The sequence below is a fragment of the Gouania willdenowi genome, chromosome 21 (genome assembly GCF_900634775.1).
Source record: "Gouania willdenowi chromosome 21, fGouWil2.1, whole genome shotgun sequence".
NCBI lineage: Eukaryota > Metazoa > Chordata > Actinopteri > Blenniiformes > Gobiesocidae > Gouania > Gouania willdenowi.
Genome location: NC_041064.1, coordinates 28123473 through 28141250, shown reverse-complemented (window position 1 = coordinate 28141250; position 17778 = coordinate 28123473). Strand labels below are relative to the sequence as shown.

The following is a 17778-nucleotide window of genomic DNA, read 5'->3' as shown; positions in this document are numbered from 1 at the left end:
TTCCAGAATCATTAACTTATCACTCTCCACTGGTTCTGTTCCTCAGTCTCTCAAGCTGGCCGCTATCACCCCCCTTCTTAAAAAACCTGGTCTCGATCCGGACAATCTTGCTAACTTCCGGCCCATATCCAATCTCCCCTTCCTGTCACCCACCCTCTGGAACTCACTCCCTCAAAATCTCAGAGACTGCACGGACCTTCTCACCTTCAAAAAACACCTCAAAACCCACTTATTTCGGAATGCTTTTAATGTGTAGTCATTTTAATGTAAAGGCATTTTAATGTAAAGCCATTTTAATGTATAGCCATTTTTAATGTATAGCCATTTTATCTTATAGTTTAAGGGCTAAAAAAAGTGGATTTAGCATGATATGTCTCCTTTAAAACACATCTCTTTGATCAGGATTAAAAAAATAACATTTTAACATTTTGTTATTCTTTTTCAAGTAATTTCTAATTAAATTCTGTTGGTTGGCTGTTTTCTTCACATGGATAACTTTGTATTTCATTTAATTGGTTTTAAAGAACTTTGTTTTGCATTTGAAAAGTATGACAAATAGTCATATAGATTATAAATAAATCATTGTTTACTTGCTTGCTCCATGCAACACCTGTAAAATGAACCACAGTAATCAAACTAAGTCATACATGTATAAGGCTCTGTGTGTTGAAATTTAATAGAGTTTATTTAGTGTATCACCAATTATGTGAAGTACAATTTTCCTAATTCAGAGATTATCAAGACCGTAATACCTGGTGTGAGTAGGATGACCGACATGGTGATGAGAGAGCAGACCACGAGGATGACAAGGAGAGCAATGGCAATTCCTTTCCAATTTCTCTGTGGAGGACTCACTCCTCCCACATCCTGTAGAAACACAATGATGATAAAGTGTAAGGATTTGAAGCGATTCAGTAACTAGTTCTAAAACTTTTACAATGAAAAATCGTAAAAATATTTCACCCGATTTCCACTTGATGCAAATCTGCTCCAAAAATTGAGCATAGCGTTAGCTCAGGCAGGCCGCAGACATCAAGCTAGCCACGCCTTAAATCAATCGACAGCCCAGATTGGCTCCCTATTGGCTAAAGCATACAGGATGCACTACTTAAACCGTGACAGCTGCCTCATACCTCCTCAGCAAGCATCTCGCAACCCACCTCCACCCCAACTCCTCCAGGTCAGTATGTATCTAACTAACTGGGTGCTACTTCATTGTCATCTGCTCTTCTCTGTTCCAGGGGGTTTCTGCTAATCGCTCTCCTTGCTTTAGCCTTTAGCTAGGGCTCATGGAAGGTCAGGGAGGAGTGTGCCCCTGTACTCCAGCTTTCCACGTAAGCACACGGATAGGGCAAGAAGGTCCCGGACCAGACCCATACAGCCAAATATAAGAATGCATGCACATCAATGTAAAGTGCTTGAAGGCGCTATATAAAATCCAATGTATTAATATTGTAAATAAATCATTTATTTGACTAAAGCAGTCCTGACTGAACTGCTCCACTGCGTAACTGCAGCGCAATCTCCGTCAATCCCACCGCCTCGATCTGTTGCAGCAAGGACTCAGGAGATCCCATTAATTAATGTGTAATCAAGCGATAATGCAAGTTGTACTCATTACAAAGAGAACTACAAAGCCAAACAGTTCATTGTGTACTTCGAGAGGAGCAGAAGGAAATGTAGATCTTCCGGTTTTGTGAAGATTGTTGTGATTAAACCATGGATAAGCAGGGTTCTCACCAGGAATTTTTCACAGTATAGGGGGATCGCATGGCACACATGCGAGTGCCACAAGGGTGGAACATTTTGAAATGTATAACTCTCTGAGGGCCAAATTCAGTTAAGTAAAGCTAAAGTTCGTTTTTTTTGTTGTTTTATTTTAATCTTTGTTCCAGCCTTACTTTAAAGCTAAAAGTTATTTGTTGAATTGGTGAAGGGTCATGATGAATGTAGTTGGAGTTACTCATGCTTGGTATAGGTCCTCCACTAAAAAATACTCAGAGACACTGTAGAGACAAGAAATAACATTGTATTTAAAATACTGATTCCAAGACACGCTTTTTAAATTTAAAAGAGGTATTATGTGGGAATTGCAGTAATATTGGAACAAACACACACAGGATGCAGACAGTAGAGCTTTAATCAGGACGAAAAAGAAGTCTCGGCCTGAGAGAACACGGCTCGAACCTGTACGACCAGAATGAAGCCAATATCTCTTTCAGCCCAAACACGTTTCAACCAGATGGTATTCACGTTCGTGCGTACACATATAGAATGATCTGTTGTGAGTTATTAACATGACGAGCAGCTTCATGTGTCGCTACATGCTACGTCTGGTTGAAGCATTGTTTATATTCAACGGTACATGCAGCATTGGGGGCCGCTAAGTGGCTGCAGGGGTCTTCGTAGTCAGGTAAAAACGAGAGCATCTGAGCAAATTGCCTGTAAAAAGACTGTGTGGCTGATCTCAGTCAGTAAGTAAATTTTTATTTATAAAGCATTTTTCACAGATAAAAATCACAAAGTGCTGTACAAAACAAAGGTGAATTAAAACAACAGGAGCAACAACATAAAATGGATAACAAAAGTTAAAAATCCATAACCAAAAGCTTTTCTGAAAAGCGAAGTTTTCAAAGAGTAAACACAGTCAAGCTCAAGGAGGGACTGGTGCAAGTCATTCCAGAGTCTGGGGGTTACAGCCTGGATCGCCAGGTCTCCACAGGATTTAAAATGAGTTTTGGGGATCTTTAGGAGACCCTGGCCAGAAGACCAAAGAGTGCACCCTGAAGTGTAGGGGCACAACAAATCGACAAAATACTGAGGGGCATGACCATTGTTGGGGCAGAATAATTAGTTATGCTTAATAATATAATTACTTATATATTTTAATCCTTAAGCCTTGGGGTGTAACTTTTCATTGTGTGATTTCTCATGTCTTCAACTTTAACTTGTCTTCACTCTGGGTCAGAACAGCCTGTCCAAAGTTCCAAAACAACCACAAGGACAGACACACACACTCACATAGCACACCCCATACACATTCATTCATACACACAAACACATAGTTCGCACACACCTCCGTTTCCATAGCAATCAGATAACGAGGAGCGAACTGTTTTGACTCAAGGAGTAAAACTGTCTCTCTTTCCATCTCCTGCCCTCCCTCCTTCTCTCTGTCTCTATCCCTATCTCTCGGGGGGGGAGGAGGGAGGGGGGAACTAAGGGGAGATATACGTGGCTTTAATATTGTGTCTCGTCACTCTGTCTTTGGATCGCCTGGCCAGGGGGTCACCATTTTTGTTTCCACTTTGTATTCTTTTATTTAGTTTAGAATAAACTTTTTTTTATATAAAATCATCAATGCTTCTCCTGGACTCCATCACTCAACCAGAGCAATAAATCATGTCTCCAAATAAGGTCAACCGTAAATTCAGCCGTAACAATTGGCGTCACGAACAGGATCATCTTCTGTCCACCCCTCGGACAGAGACTGGATCACGAACCATCGGTTGAACCTCAAACACCAATTCGGACTAAGGTAAAGCTGCCTTTATAAATATATATATATATATATATATATATATATGTGTGTAAATTTTCATTTACATATATATATATTCGCTCTGTGTTGATTTTTTTTGGAACCAGTCAAGCATTGTATTGATTTTCAGCTTTGAGCTTTGATTTTGATCCTCAGCTGTTCTGTGTTTTGACGCAGTGAACTGCCATGAGAAAGGCTCAAATGGTTGAGGTTCTGTGCTTTTTAATGCTGTAGGTTCCCTCTGTTTTTCTTCGGGCTCGGATATTTTGTTTAGGCATAAAATACGGCTGGTCATTATTTACTTTGGTTTTGTTCGGACACCCACAGACAGCCTGTGAGGTCCTGACCATAGATAGACGGGCAACCAAAGTTTCCAAAACATCCCAGCGGTGCCATGATCTGAGTTCACCTCTGTACCGAAAGCAAAATAGATTAAAACCCCGAACCTAACCTAAATTGTGTTTCTGTGAATCAAACAGATGAAGAATCCAATAAACAAATAATATATGCATACGCATATACAATCTTGGTATGATGTGAACTCAGATCATGCTTCAGTGAGTTTTACTTCTTTTTTTATCTTTGTTTTTATTTTGTTTAAACGTGAATCAGATTTTTCCCTTTGGGTGTTTGGCTTTAATGCTTTCATTTGGAAGAGTGTCAGCTTTTTGGCTTCTGTGCGCCTTGGTTTTTTCTCTCGCAAAGCCACACACACACACACACACACACACACACACACACACACACACACACACACAACACAGAGAGCGAGAGGGAAGCGCGCGCACGCACACGCACAGGCACGCGCACGCACAGAGAGCCACACCCAACAGAGAGAGAGAGAGAGGTGGCGCCCCTCACTGGCCAGTTTAGTGCACTACACACTTGTGACACAACATTGTGATTTCTCACCTTGCCCCCTGCCAATAGAATAGTGCCATTACACACAGACACTATTTTTATTTTTATTTTAAATTTTATTTTGATTTCATGTTTGATGGGTTCACTCTAAAATGAATATGAGCAACACACACTCAAACACACACACACAGATGAATACAGTATTTCATTTTATTTTATTTTAATATTACTGTTATCATCATTATCATTTTTTTATTATTATTCTATTGTTGGCTTTGTGGTTGCCCCCTGAAGAAACGACATCTTCAATGAAAGAATGAAATCACCTTCAACTCTTATGCTAATGAAATGTCAACATCATTCAAAGGACCAAGCATCAGAAGGAAATGGACAATCAAAGGTCGGTGACCTTTCAGGACTCAAGGACTCAACTCCCATTCAGCAAAGCAATGCTGAAATAACTCGCTCAGTCCCAAGTCAACTCTTCATCGTCTATGAATGGGCCGCATGCCCCATCATCAAAGACTGAGAACCTGTGGGCGTCGGAGTGGACACTCCCCCACCAATGAGTTGCGAGTTAAACGCCACGACTACTGCCTGAATGATGGGCAGCAACTGCAGACTGGTCACACGTCTGCTGGATATCTTCACCAAAAAAGACACTGTTTCAAAAGCCACAAGGATACCAAGCCACAAGAAGTCCACCACAGCCTTTGGTGGTAGTGCTAAATCACTTTAGCCTTGAACTTTGGCATGGAGGGGGACAACTAGCAAATAGCCAACAAGCTTCTCCTTCGCACAATACTAACCCCTCTATCTTCTGACTGTGCACTAGATTATTTTGTTTTCATTTATTCTCTCACACACAGACAGACCAGTCACACACCCACATTCATAACTATGAGAAACACAGGACCACCAGAACTTCACACAGAACCCTTCTGTTTGCCACATGAGATCAAGTGTGCCCATCATTTATCTTTGCTTTTATTCATTATGTTGCTCATTTATTTACACTGCTTTTGCCTTTATGAGAAAAGAACAAACAAAGGGGAAGAAAATAGTGTTACTGATAAGGTTGTTTTTGTTTGCTTTTCTTTCATTTATTTTCTTGATTGAGGGGAGGCCCCCCACAATGCAAGATATGGTTACATCCGCTGAAGAAAGAGCCCTCTGTTGCCTCAGCTTTTGGAGCTGAAGTTTTAATTTTTATTGGCCATGATTTTTTTGAGCTCACACGTTTTTCTCCTTTGTTATTTCTGAACGATTCTTCTTTTTCTCTTTTGTTTTTACTCAATTTCAGGAAAATTGAGACAGAGATTGAGGACTGCAGCCTCAACCAAGTTTACATTTTGACATTTTTTGACCGATACCCTCGTAAACAATCTGTACCTTACCCTTTTTGAAGCTGCTTGCGACAGACAGCCTAGTTCAACATTCATTGTTTTCATTTTGCGCGCCTCCCCCTTACCGCGTCGTACTGTCTTGCCGGCCCAAAGCCACTCGACAGCAGGGGGGGGTACCAAATTTTTTCCTGAGAAAAAATGTCCCATTAGTTGCTATGAGTACATAGGCAATTACTTTTCAAACAAGAAGTCCTGGTTTAATGTGCAGAAAAAGGATAAACCTTGCTAGGGAAAGCGCTCTTTGGGGGATAGCGGTCCACCTGATTTGATACATGCTTGGTAACCGAATACCGTTCTGAACAAATTTCTACGTTCCCTTAGAGTGAGGGTTATTAGAGGTTGCGTGCTCCGTTCAATCTTAGAGGTGCCCAATAAAAGTCCTGACAGTTGTGCGAAATTTTCCCTCGGTTTGGTACCGAGGTTGAGTTTATGTGTTTTCCTTCAGGTTTGGTACCGGAGGTTGTGTTTTCCTTCAGTTTGGTACTGTTGTGAATTATCTCCCAAACTCTTATTTTCAAGAGCGGTGGTTGAGCCCTGCTGATTCAGAGATTCTTTCTTACATTTCTGGAGACGGACGGCGGGTGAATTTCCCGCGGTTTGGTACCGCGGTTGAGTTTGTTGAGTTAGACACGGCTGTGCTATTCCTGCCTGATCAGCAGATGAGCAGACTGTCAGTACCACGGGCGATAATCTAAGACTCCGCCAAGGCGGAAGTAAAAAGGAGCGTACCTCTTAGTAATCAGACGATACCAGTAAAAAGCAATTAATTAACACTAAAAGGTTGCCAAGCATGGGGGGGCAATAAGAGCTCATTGACCCCGAGAGACGAGGTGGACTGGCTATCGCCACTGGTGGGTTAGATGAGACCTATATTCTACTTAGACACTGCAGCAAAACCTTGTGAATGCATGGACGTGAAAATTGAGGCATGAACGTGTGCGGTGCATGAATGACTGAATGATGACACGTTACGTATGCCTGAGAGAGTGCGAATGTGCCGTGGACGTGTCATTGAGTGATTGACCGATGAATGGCTGTTTGACTACACATGTTCCTCTGTTTCACCTTCCTTTCCTCCTGGGTTTTGATGCACTAGATCTTCTCCCTGTTTTTGCCAATTATGTAGTGGGGTGTTCAGAAAACACTGCTGCTTGTTAAAAGAACTATGGTTTTAGGCCTTGGGCCTTCTAAAAAGTTTACCAGGTTTTAAAGGTTTTTTCTGGGTGTTTAAAAACACCAAACGACGTTTTTATATATGATACCACTTTCAGTGGATTGACTGGCTTTGACCTTGACTGACCTTACTGTTCATGTTCAGTGTCCATGTTTTTTGTTGTTATATGTGTATACTCGTTGTGGTGTGCACTTGTCTACGTCTTCGTCTTAGTTGTTGTTATTATGTAGCTTTTTCCAAAATACAGGTCGCTGTAAGGAGACGAATCAGATCCAACTAAAGAAAAGAGATATTTTAAATTATTCATTTAAGTCTTAATGTTTCCTCTCTTTCTGTTTCTGAGTGTTTCCTAACAGACAAAGCTACCGCCTTCTCGACTCCGATCCTACCCCTTCGCCGCCATGCCTGGTCACTGCTCTTATGATGAAGGATGAGAATTAAAGGGAAGTATTGTCCATAACTGTAACTGGGAAGCAAAGGGGAAATAGATTGAAATAGACACGTGACAATATGACATATTGTGGATGTTCTAACATAATATCTATTCCAGAGACTATAGAGACTTCCAACTCAACTGCAAAAGTGGGGACAGATCTTCAAATTTCCAAAGGGAGCGTACAGTTGACCCTGGCTTTGACCTTTTAAGGCTGAGGAGGAGGAGGTCGAGGAGGTTGGAGGGCACAAAGGCAGGCGGACACAAGAGAGAGGAAAACGGAGACACATCCAAAATGATCAGATAAGTGATTTTCCAATGATATTTATCATATGGTTTTAAGAATCCAAATGTATTCTTATGTAAAAAAGGGAAGGGAGCGGGCCAACGTCCCTCTGATTTTTGATTTATATTTTATCATAGGAAAATAATATACCCCAAAACCCTCCAACCATTTTCTTCTTGTTCCAACAGCACTTAGCGTGCAAGACCATAAAACACCTTCACTGGGTTTAGACACGTTTAAGGGAAAAATTAAGAGTTCTCAACATTGGGTTGGTGGCCCAATCTGGGTCGCCTGAGATTTAAAAAGGGTCCTCCTGAAATTCTTGATAATTGATTGAAATAAGAGATAGTTTAAAGTTAAGTAACTTCCAAGCATTTAAGGAAGCTCTCCAAACCGTGCTGGGGCTCGTCACCCCTACGAATGGGATAAATACAGAGAGCAAAAGACAATATGATTGTTCGACTCAACTTAACTTTAATTCTGTCTAACCTTAAAGGGCCAATAATCTTGCTAAACTCTGGTTCAGACACAGAATAGGAGACACTTTTGCCACCAATTGACCTTCAAAATTAAGTAAATTACATCTCAAATAATAATTATGAGGGAAATGAATGAAATAAATGAACTGACAAATTCAGCTCTATAAAAGAATTAGGCTATGTAATTAGGTGTGGAGTGTTAACATTATTCAGAATAAATAAAGGATAGAATAAGATTTCTCCTTCACAAATAAGAGATAGAAAAATAAAAAACAAACAATTTAAATAAATAAATAACATTATTTATTTATTTGGTTAAACTCATTTAGCTTTCTCACATCTCCATGTCTCCCAATTGTATGTATTCATCTTGAGAAGACATGTAAGCACACTCCACACTTCTCCGTCCAACTTGCATGTCCTTCTCCGTCCGACTTGCATGTCCTTGTAAACAGTGGTTCTCAAATTGTTGCTTCTCACCAGGTAAGTAGATGTACCACAGATAATCACTGCAACTCCAGCTATGCTTCTTCTTACTCCAGGAAAAGAAAATCGAATTAATACTTCCTGCTTTTCTTTCAGCCTCATATTTTCCCACTCGCGTGCGAATGCTACAGATAACATTGAGCTAGCATGGCTAAAAGCTCACTAACCCACACCTAACCATTGTGTGATTGTGCAGCAGCACCTTTCAGGATCTGAAAAGCTCTCAGATTCTGACCTCTGACCTGTCTCTGCGTTCCTGGCCATACTAACTATTCATTTAGTTAGTTAACTAACCCTAACACCCCTCATCTACAACGCCGACCTAGAAATGAACGACCGAAGGTGGACCGACACTTTCCGAATTCAACTTACGACCCACGCGGCAGTGAAGGTCGCGGAGCGAGCCACGTGGATTCACGCATCACACTCCAGGAAGGTGCCAACAACACCACTGATCGTGGAACCGCAGTAAGAAGCGTTTCCTCTTTTCTGGATTAGGAGCAGTGTTTTGAGGAGCCTTTGTTTGCCCTGAAAGTTGCAACGAAGGGCAGAAGAAAAGTCCCCGGGGTTACAAGCTAATCTTTCTAACGGGGCATATGGTCTGTTGAAACCTTTGAAATCCAACCTTGAGGACATCGTGGGAGATCACAAGCATTTTCCCGCTGTGATGAAGAGGTCACGAGCCCCTCTGTTTATGCCCCAGGAGCAGGCTGGAATTATGCCACTATTCTGTCGTTTCATGTCACTCGTGTTCTGGTCATCGATTGGCGTGATGGTCCTGTCCGCGGTTCCAGTACTCCTCTGGCTCCTGGCCTCCAGGGGGACAATCGAGGACACTGGACTTGAACCAATGAATGCAAGTGTTGTTCCTAATGTGAATGATTCTTTTTACAGGGTGACTAATGCAAGCAGAAATAGACGCTGGATAAACGATATCGTCCTGCACGACACTTTAGCCGCGACCAATGTTACTCATCCGTTTTTCACAAACACCTGGTACCGATACGCGCACTATCAAGCTAAAAGTAGGGGCCTATCCAACTGTTATGTTTGTTCTTACATGCCTGTGTCATCAACACATCCCCGCTTAACCGCGATACCAATGGATGCTTCCGACTCCTTTTGTTATTTGTCTTACTCTAACTTCGGCATGGGGGACCCCAACCGTTGTTCTAAACAGCCAGTAAAAAAACTGACTATACTGCGCGATGATACATCTTCCGCTATGTATGTAGATTACACGCGAACCACACTTTTTCCCTTCTGTTTCGCCAGAAACGGAACTCGCAAACTAGGCCAGATTCCCGGTCGGTTACAGACTGTATACACACCTTTCCCCCAACTGGGATGGGGTGTGTGCACCCGTGCATGTGACTGATCACACATACGTAGTCTCAACTATTCCCCTTTCATCACGACGTAAACGCGAATCACACACTCCTTTGGGTTTTGATCCACACGACGCAATCTGGGGCACGGACGTTCCCCCCGAACATAAACTGTGGACGACAGGCCAGAAGGTTACTCTTTCGCTGTTTCCCTGGGCGGGTGTGGGCAAAACACTGCTGCGCGTCGAAACCTTAGACTACAGGTTTAAGTCCTTCGTTAACGCATCATTTTTGGCCCTTACTGGCCTCTCGGGGGAGGTCACGAATATACGTTTAATGGTCCTGCAAAATAGAATGGTTCTAGACCTACAGACCGCGGCCAAAGGAGGCGTTTGCGCAATGGTAGGTGCATCTTGTTGCAGCTTTATCCCAGATAACACGGCAGACGGTCAGATCATAGCAGAGGCAGTCAAAAACATTTCCAGGCTACGCGATGCCATGAATAAGGATAGCTTGGCCGGACCGGATTGGTTTTCCACTCTACTTGCTGGCGCCCTCTCTTGGTTAAGATCGCTATTACACTGGTGTCAGTTCTTCTTCTTCTCTGTTGCGGTATACCGATCTTGCGTCGTATGGTAGAGGGTATAGTGCAGAGCGCTTTCCCAAGCCGGCACGTCCGCATAACCGTTCCAGAGATGGAGATCCAGCCTGAGGTGTTTATGATGCATGTTTTTGATTCTGATGATGACTCTGCTCAGTGATGCCACCTACACATGTTGTTTTATGTGCTATGCTATGCTATGCTGACTGACTTTGTTTTTGCCATGTGTATTTTCGCTATTAGTGATATATATAGATTTTATTGTGATGGCCTCGTCTCACGTAATATTCATTATGTGTTTATGGGGTTCTTTGACTTTTCCTCCTTTTTCTTGCTCCGACTTTGAGGGATGCCTGTGTCCCCTGGAAAAAATAATGCTTATATCCATAGTGTTATAACGGTGTCAATATCATTAGTCCTACGGACCATGAGGTTGCGCTAGAATCACACTAATTTTGATTTATGTTTTATGTGTTTTGGGCTGTGCTTTGCTAAAGATAAACAACTCACTAATTAATTTCGCTTTTTTTGTGTTGGACTTTGTCCAAAAAGAGTGGATTGTTGGTGCAGAATAATTAGTTATGCTTAATAATATAATTACTTATATATTTTAATCCTTAAGCCTTGGGGTGTAACTTTTCATTGTGTGATTTCTCATGTCTTCAACTTTAACTTGTCTTCACTCTGGGTCAGAACAGCCTGTCCAAAGTTCCAAAACAACCACAAGGACAGACACACACACTCACATAGCACACCCCATACACATTCATTCATACACACAAACACATAGTTCGCACACACCTCCGTTTCCATAGCAATCAGATAACGAGGAGCGAACTGTTTTGACTCAAGGAGTAAAACTGTCTCTCTTTCCATCTCCTGCCCTCCCTCCTTCTCTCTGTCTCTATCCCTATCTCTCGGGGGGGGAGGAGGGAGGGGGGAACTAAGGGGAGATATACGTGGCTTTAATATTGTGTCTCGTCACTCTGTCTTTGGATCGCCTGGCCAGGGGGTCACCATTTTTGTTTCCACTTTGTATTCTTTTATTTAGTTTAGAATAAACTTTTTTTTATATAAAATCATCAATGCTTCTCCTGGACTCCATCACTCAACCAGAGCAATAAATCATGTCTCCAAATAAGGTCAACCGTAAATTCAGCCGTAACACCATGCAATGCACGGAAAGTTAGGATTAAATTGACAGGAAGCCAATGAAGACTTGATATAATGGGAGTAATGTGGGCTGTTCTGGGTGCACCAGTCAAAAATCTGTGGTTATTCAGTTTAAAAGAGAGTTAAAACAACCCATGCATGCCTGGAAGTTCCTTTTGTGTCCAAGTGTGCAACAATTATTATGACGGTGCTGATTAAAAAAGGAAAAAAACAACAGAAAATCCCCCTATACGTTTCTGAAAACGAAGTGTGGGGGCACCATCACTCTGTAGGGGAGCAAAATTACAACTTTGGGGGCCCCTGCACTCAACAGTGCTGTCGAGAACCCTGATAAGTGCAATGTTTATTAGTGAAATACTATCCAATCCTGCCTAGCGCCTGAAGAAAGCTGGATACAGGCACAAGCAGACCCCAGCGACCCTGAAGGAGCAAGTGGGTCGGATTTCGCCTAGAACACAGAGTATTATATTTTGAAAATAAACAGGATATTTTATTATGTGTCTGTGCACTACTTCCTGTCTTTGTTGAATTGATGCAGCACAGCTCCAGCGGTGAAAATACCCTGAGCTCAAGGCAAGGCAAAGACATGAAAGCACGTCATGCCCTTGACACTGAAAAAATATAGCCTCAAAGTATAATTTAATCAAATGGGCTGAACCCCAAAGCCACCAATAATTTTTGAAATGATTGTATTGTCAGTTGTCCATCCATCCATCCGTCCTCTATCCGTTGCTGGGTCGCGGGGGCAGCATCCCAAGCAGGGAGCCCAAACCCAATCCCTTTCCCTGGCCACTTCTTTTAGCTCCTCCGGGGTGATCCCGAGGCATTCCCAGGCCAGCCTCTAGGTCTCCTTTCGGAGGGACATGCCCTGAACGCCTTGGACAATGCTTGTGGATTAAAGCAACCTTAAAAATACCGGTAACAGGGCCGATAAGGATGTAGCTTGTCGGTCCAAAAAAAAAAAATCGTAGCCTTTGCGATTAGAAAATCACGAGAATATCGCAAATGCGATTAATTGTTCAGCCTTAATCCACATTAACCTGCTCACTTCCCCTGTTGCCTCAAACTCTGCCCTCCACTTTGTACCATGCACTGAACCTGGGGGGACAGAGCCTTCTCTGCAGCCGCCCCCTCCATCTGGAATTCACTACTGCAAGACATTCGAAACTGTAACACTCTGGACTTTTTCAAATTTTGCAATTACTTATCATGTTACTTTTAATGTTACAATGGCTCTTTAAAGTGTCTTTGTGATAAAAAAAAAAGTGCTATATAAAATAAAGATATTGTTATTATTACATGTTATATAACAATGTATGAGAGCAGCATGATGTCACCCAATTCCCCCTCAGGTATCAATGGTTTACTCAATAGAATCAATACAATATTTGACAGCATTAGACACATTATCATTAACCTACAATGTTTAAGACTCTCCAATCCCTGGCATCGGTGGCCTCGCCCACAACAGCTAACTTTTTCCATAGATCTTCTGTAGCATTGATGAGAAGTGTTGTTCAAACACTTTGAGCCAGTGAAGCTGACGAATGGAGAGCGCCCCTCCCTGTTTGCAGTGCTTCACCAGAAACGGGCAGAGCTTTACAGACATAAAAGTTACGTGGGAACTGGTCAGCTCTGTATTTTGCAGTGCATGATGAGTTGCACAGTTTTTGGCAGTTTCATCTGCATGACCACATTCACATATTGAAGCGGTCAGGATGGGAGGGAGGTGGGCGGTGCATTTCATAACAAACGTAATTTGCCTCACGATGACGGCGTTTCATTCACACTCAATTTCCACTTTCAATTTCATTTTAATTGGTTGATTCTGTGATGCCTACTACAATTCTGTTGATGTGGAAATTATAGGGCCATCTATCTTTTTTTTTGTCTCCACATGCTGTCAAAGGTCAACACTACAAGAAGTGCAATCTTTTTAAGACAGCAATGCATGTTTTTATTGCAATTAAATAAATTAATTTATTTTGTTGCATAATTGTGACCATCACCAGCCCTCCCTAAGGAAGGGTAAGAAACACTTTATTAAAGGGATAATATAAAAAGAGAGGGCAGTGTTACACCTAAGTGAGGGGGTGGGGGTGGAGGGGGAGGGGGGAGGGAGCAGGGAGGAGAGATTCAAAGTGGAAAATGGAAGGGTAGGGAAGAGTTAATTATTGTTGTAGTTGTGCATATTGTGCTTATTGCGTTGTGTAATCAAGCCAGTTTGGTGATAGGCGTGAGGCTTAGAGTTAGAGTTAGAGTTGAGTTTATTTGTCATTGCACAAGTTACAGAGCAACAAAATTACATTTCAGTTTCATCCCGTCCAAGAAAACATGAAAAGACAATCATAACATGGCAACACAGGAGCGGGAGAACTGCGGTTCGCCACAAGGGCGGCGCCTCTTATTTAGATGAGAAATGGGATAACAACGATGGGGAGGAAGAAGAGATAAAAAAGGCAAAAACCAAACTAGGCCCTTGTTGAGAAAGATTAAGTTAATTCAGGTCGCTTGGGGCAACTTGCTGCATTGATGCGCTGGTGACGACATAATCCAAGATGGCGGCAGCCCGGACTCCAGCCGAGACTATTTAATAAGAGCCTTAAAAGGTATGGATATAATGAAGAGTGGATGGAAGGAAACATAAACATGCGGACTTTCACACGGACATCGGTAAATGGAACAGGCTTCACTGGATGGCAGGCACTAGGACCCAAAGGTGGAGTACTGCATTCACAGGCTGTAATATCACCAAGTTTATCATTTTACCAGTTGTTAGAGCTACTATATTTACCAGGGAGCAACTATTTATTCCTGGTGATTGTTTTACTGGGCTTTTTACCGGTGATTAGCTCCTTTCTCCCTTCCGCGGTCCAAACTAAAACCATAGACAGACACACACTCACACTCACACTCACACTCACACACACACACACACACACACACACACACACACACACACACACACACATACATACAGACTATAGTCACTACAGTCGTGTTCTGAACGCATCTTGTACAAAACCAGCATAAACAAACAGAGCAAGCTGCGGAAATAAACTAGTGTGGGCATTAGGAATCAAAAAAAAAAAAAAAAAAAAATGAAATTCAAACATCTTCGGAGCGATTCCGGAACCGGACGTTAGGAACCGGTTCCTTTTTGGAACCCTATGCATCAGGTAAGCTCATCTGTAAACTGCTCACCTGCCCAGATTTTGATGAGGCGTTTTACCTCCTTCTACCATTTTATTTGTTTTATTTGGCAGTACGGGTGGGAACCTCTTTTATTTTATATCTCTGAAAGACAATAAATTGAAAAAGTGTCCTATGAACAGTGACACTATTTTAGTGGAACATTTCTGTAACTAAGTGTCAACATACCAACGTAAACAAATAAGTATCTCCAATAGTGCTTTCTATAAACAAAAAATAGGGTTTTTCTTACCAGTGACACCATGATAGTGCAATAATCCAGTAAACAATATATTGGTTCCTTCAACAAACAGTGGCAACATTTCTGTGAAGACCTATCTGCACATTTTAGTGAAAAAGCAGAAATGGTTTTAAAAAAAATTCAATTTTTTTTTTTTTTTCAAATATATAAAAAAAAATCGATACTTAGCATATCGATAATCGATCATGAAAAAAAAAATGTGATATATTGAGATATCGTCACACTCCTATTTGGCATCTGGCAGACAGGTGTATCACTGCATCTCTTTATTAGTGGACAAACCACAGTAATGAGTAAGTTGTGTCGGTTTCTGAACTAATTTAGATTAATCGAGATTAAATAATTACTGTCTTAAATTAATTTGACTTTTTTTGTTTTTTTAATTGAGTCCCACCGCTAGTTTTTATGAATAAGAATGCATTTCAAGTTACAAGGTGCATTTCAGTTCAGGGTGTCAGATTATTGAACAATCTAAATGATGACATCAACTCAATATGTTCAAAAGCATGTAAAATGTATTATGCTGAAGAAATTTAAGATAAAAGTGTTGCTGTATTGGGGTTTTAAATGTGACAATGACTGTGTTGCAGCTTGTCGTTGTTTAATGTAATTATTTTATTATGGATGGGCAGATGTTACATATTTTAGTTTTTTCTGCTCCTTTTCATTCATGTTTTTTTTTTTTTTTTTTTCCTTTTTTCAATGTGGAAGTGAAAGACTCTTGTTTTAAAATGTCTTGAATGAAAAAAATACTGAAACGAACAAATCACATGTTGAGCATATTGTGAAAATAAACCACAGCTTCGTAAAGCTGACATCGCAGACCTGTGACCTTATGTTATACTGTTACAAAGTATTATTAATTACAACTGTGAACACTGTTAACACACAAAATCAACAACAAAACTTAGACATTGCTCGAGGGCCATGAACAACAAAGAATCTACTGAGCTTGAGGAGCAAGTATTGAATGCTGTGAACTCATACATTTCTATCCCATTTGAAAAGCAGGCTTTCAAATATTCAAATTCAATTATAAGGGCAAGGTTGAATTTCTTAGAATAATAGGAATGTGTGGCTGGATTCAATTATGAGCATCCAGAATATTTTTATGTCTTTATGCTTTTTCAGAGGATGGAACATTCTATTGTAAAATGTGCAAATAAAAAGCTGCTCTGTCTGAGGGGTGAAAACAGAGTACATTTATAGATGGGGAAATCAATAATTGATGATGATCAAGGCACACCAGAGCAAACACAAGCACAGGAATGTCAAGTTGTGCATGTAAAGAGAGTAAGCGCCACCTATGCAGATGTGCACGAAACAGAAACATCAAAGGCTGATGGAAAGTATTTGAAGGTTCCTGCACTAGACTGCCTTTGTGTGTGCCTAGTATAATGTCTTTTAATAGCCTTAAATATGTATTCTCTATAATTGCTTCATTTTCAGGTTGCCAATGGAAGCTGACAGTTGAATTCCAATGCTTCATTGTCAGCAGGTTAGTACACTGCCAACAGATCCACATAAAGCTAATGGTTCATTCATATGCAAACAATCGCAACCTAAATGAGCCCGACATACTGATGCACAGCCAAATGCATGGTGGCTGTGCATCAACCTCAGGTTCGCCTCTCAGATGTGGCCATAGCATTCAGTTATAACACATGAAGCTGTATAAAGTCAGCGTAATTCTGTACATTTTGGAGTTATGCACATAAATAAATAAAAATTCGTTTAAAAAAACTGTTTGCCAACCTCATCCTGCTGCTGCTGGTTGGCTCTCTGATTTGGCTGCTCCTTGGTTGCTGTCATTGTAAAGTCCTCGTTAATAACTTGCTCCAATCAAAAAGGGGTTAAAACAGACAGATCCGCAAACCGTAGATTACAATAGGCGGGAGAAAGCAGCGGAGAGCAGTGTTTGAAGCAGCCGTGGATCCGTCACGACTCCAAATCTGCAAGGTCTCCGTGAGCGTTTTACGAAGAGCCAGAGCAGCTTCTCGGAAGGAGGAAACGACAGAGACCGAGTGCTGTCAAATCCTCCGTCGTTCGCCCGTTGCATTAGGATGAGCACCGCGCTGGAGTGGTCGTGTGATGTGACGCGTTCCCCTTGGGAAGGCGTGCGTGTGCGTGCGCGCGTGCGTACGTGTGTGAGGAGTCCCTAACAGTAATTGATGAATGTGAGGGGAAAAAATGGCCCAGCATGTTGTTTTCCTGCCACAAAGACAGCCTTTGTAATGTATGCGCTGCGTCACGCCGCAGCCTGAAGCCTGGAGCTGCCCGTGGAGCTAAAAGTCTACATCTATCTCCACCTCTGCTGCTCTGTCATTGTCAATACAGCAAATACAGTGCAGATCATCATGAATCGTATCAGACATGCAGGGCAGGGTTGTAATTATTAAGCTTTATTCAGCGCTTAGCAAACATTGACACCTGTGGCCAGGGGCGTAGGACTGGGGGGTAAAGGTTACTGAGTACCCAGGGCGAGGGTCCTCAGAAGTCTGCATTTTAAACATTTTTAGATTATTAGGCCCGAGCGCCACGAGATAACGAAAGGCC

The 17778-nt window shown here is 41.7% G+C and overlaps 1 protein-coding gene across 3 annotated transcripts in view; it reads right to left on the bottom strand.

The window, feature by feature from the left end:
- Positions 1-17469, bottom strand: part of dpp10 (dipeptidyl peptidase like 10) — a 185359-nt gene extending 167890 nt beyond the window's left edge. Inside the window, exons 1-3 of one of the 3 annotated variants that reach the window (XM_028436498.1) lie at positions 17109-17469; positions 16978-17027; positions 753-867 (exon numbers count right to left, since the gene is read on the bottom strand). In XM_028436498.1, the coding sequence (XP_028292299.1) occupies positions 753-777 (25 nt within the window). In that variant the 5' untranslated portion in view covers positions 778-867; positions 16978-17027; positions 17109-17469. Of the gene's footprint in view, positions 1-752; positions 868-16977 lie in introns of all 3 variants that reach the window. The other 2 variants (XM_028436497.1, XM_028436499.1) reach the window with 2 other exon arrangements.
- Positions 17470-17778: the final 309 nt, after the last annotated feature.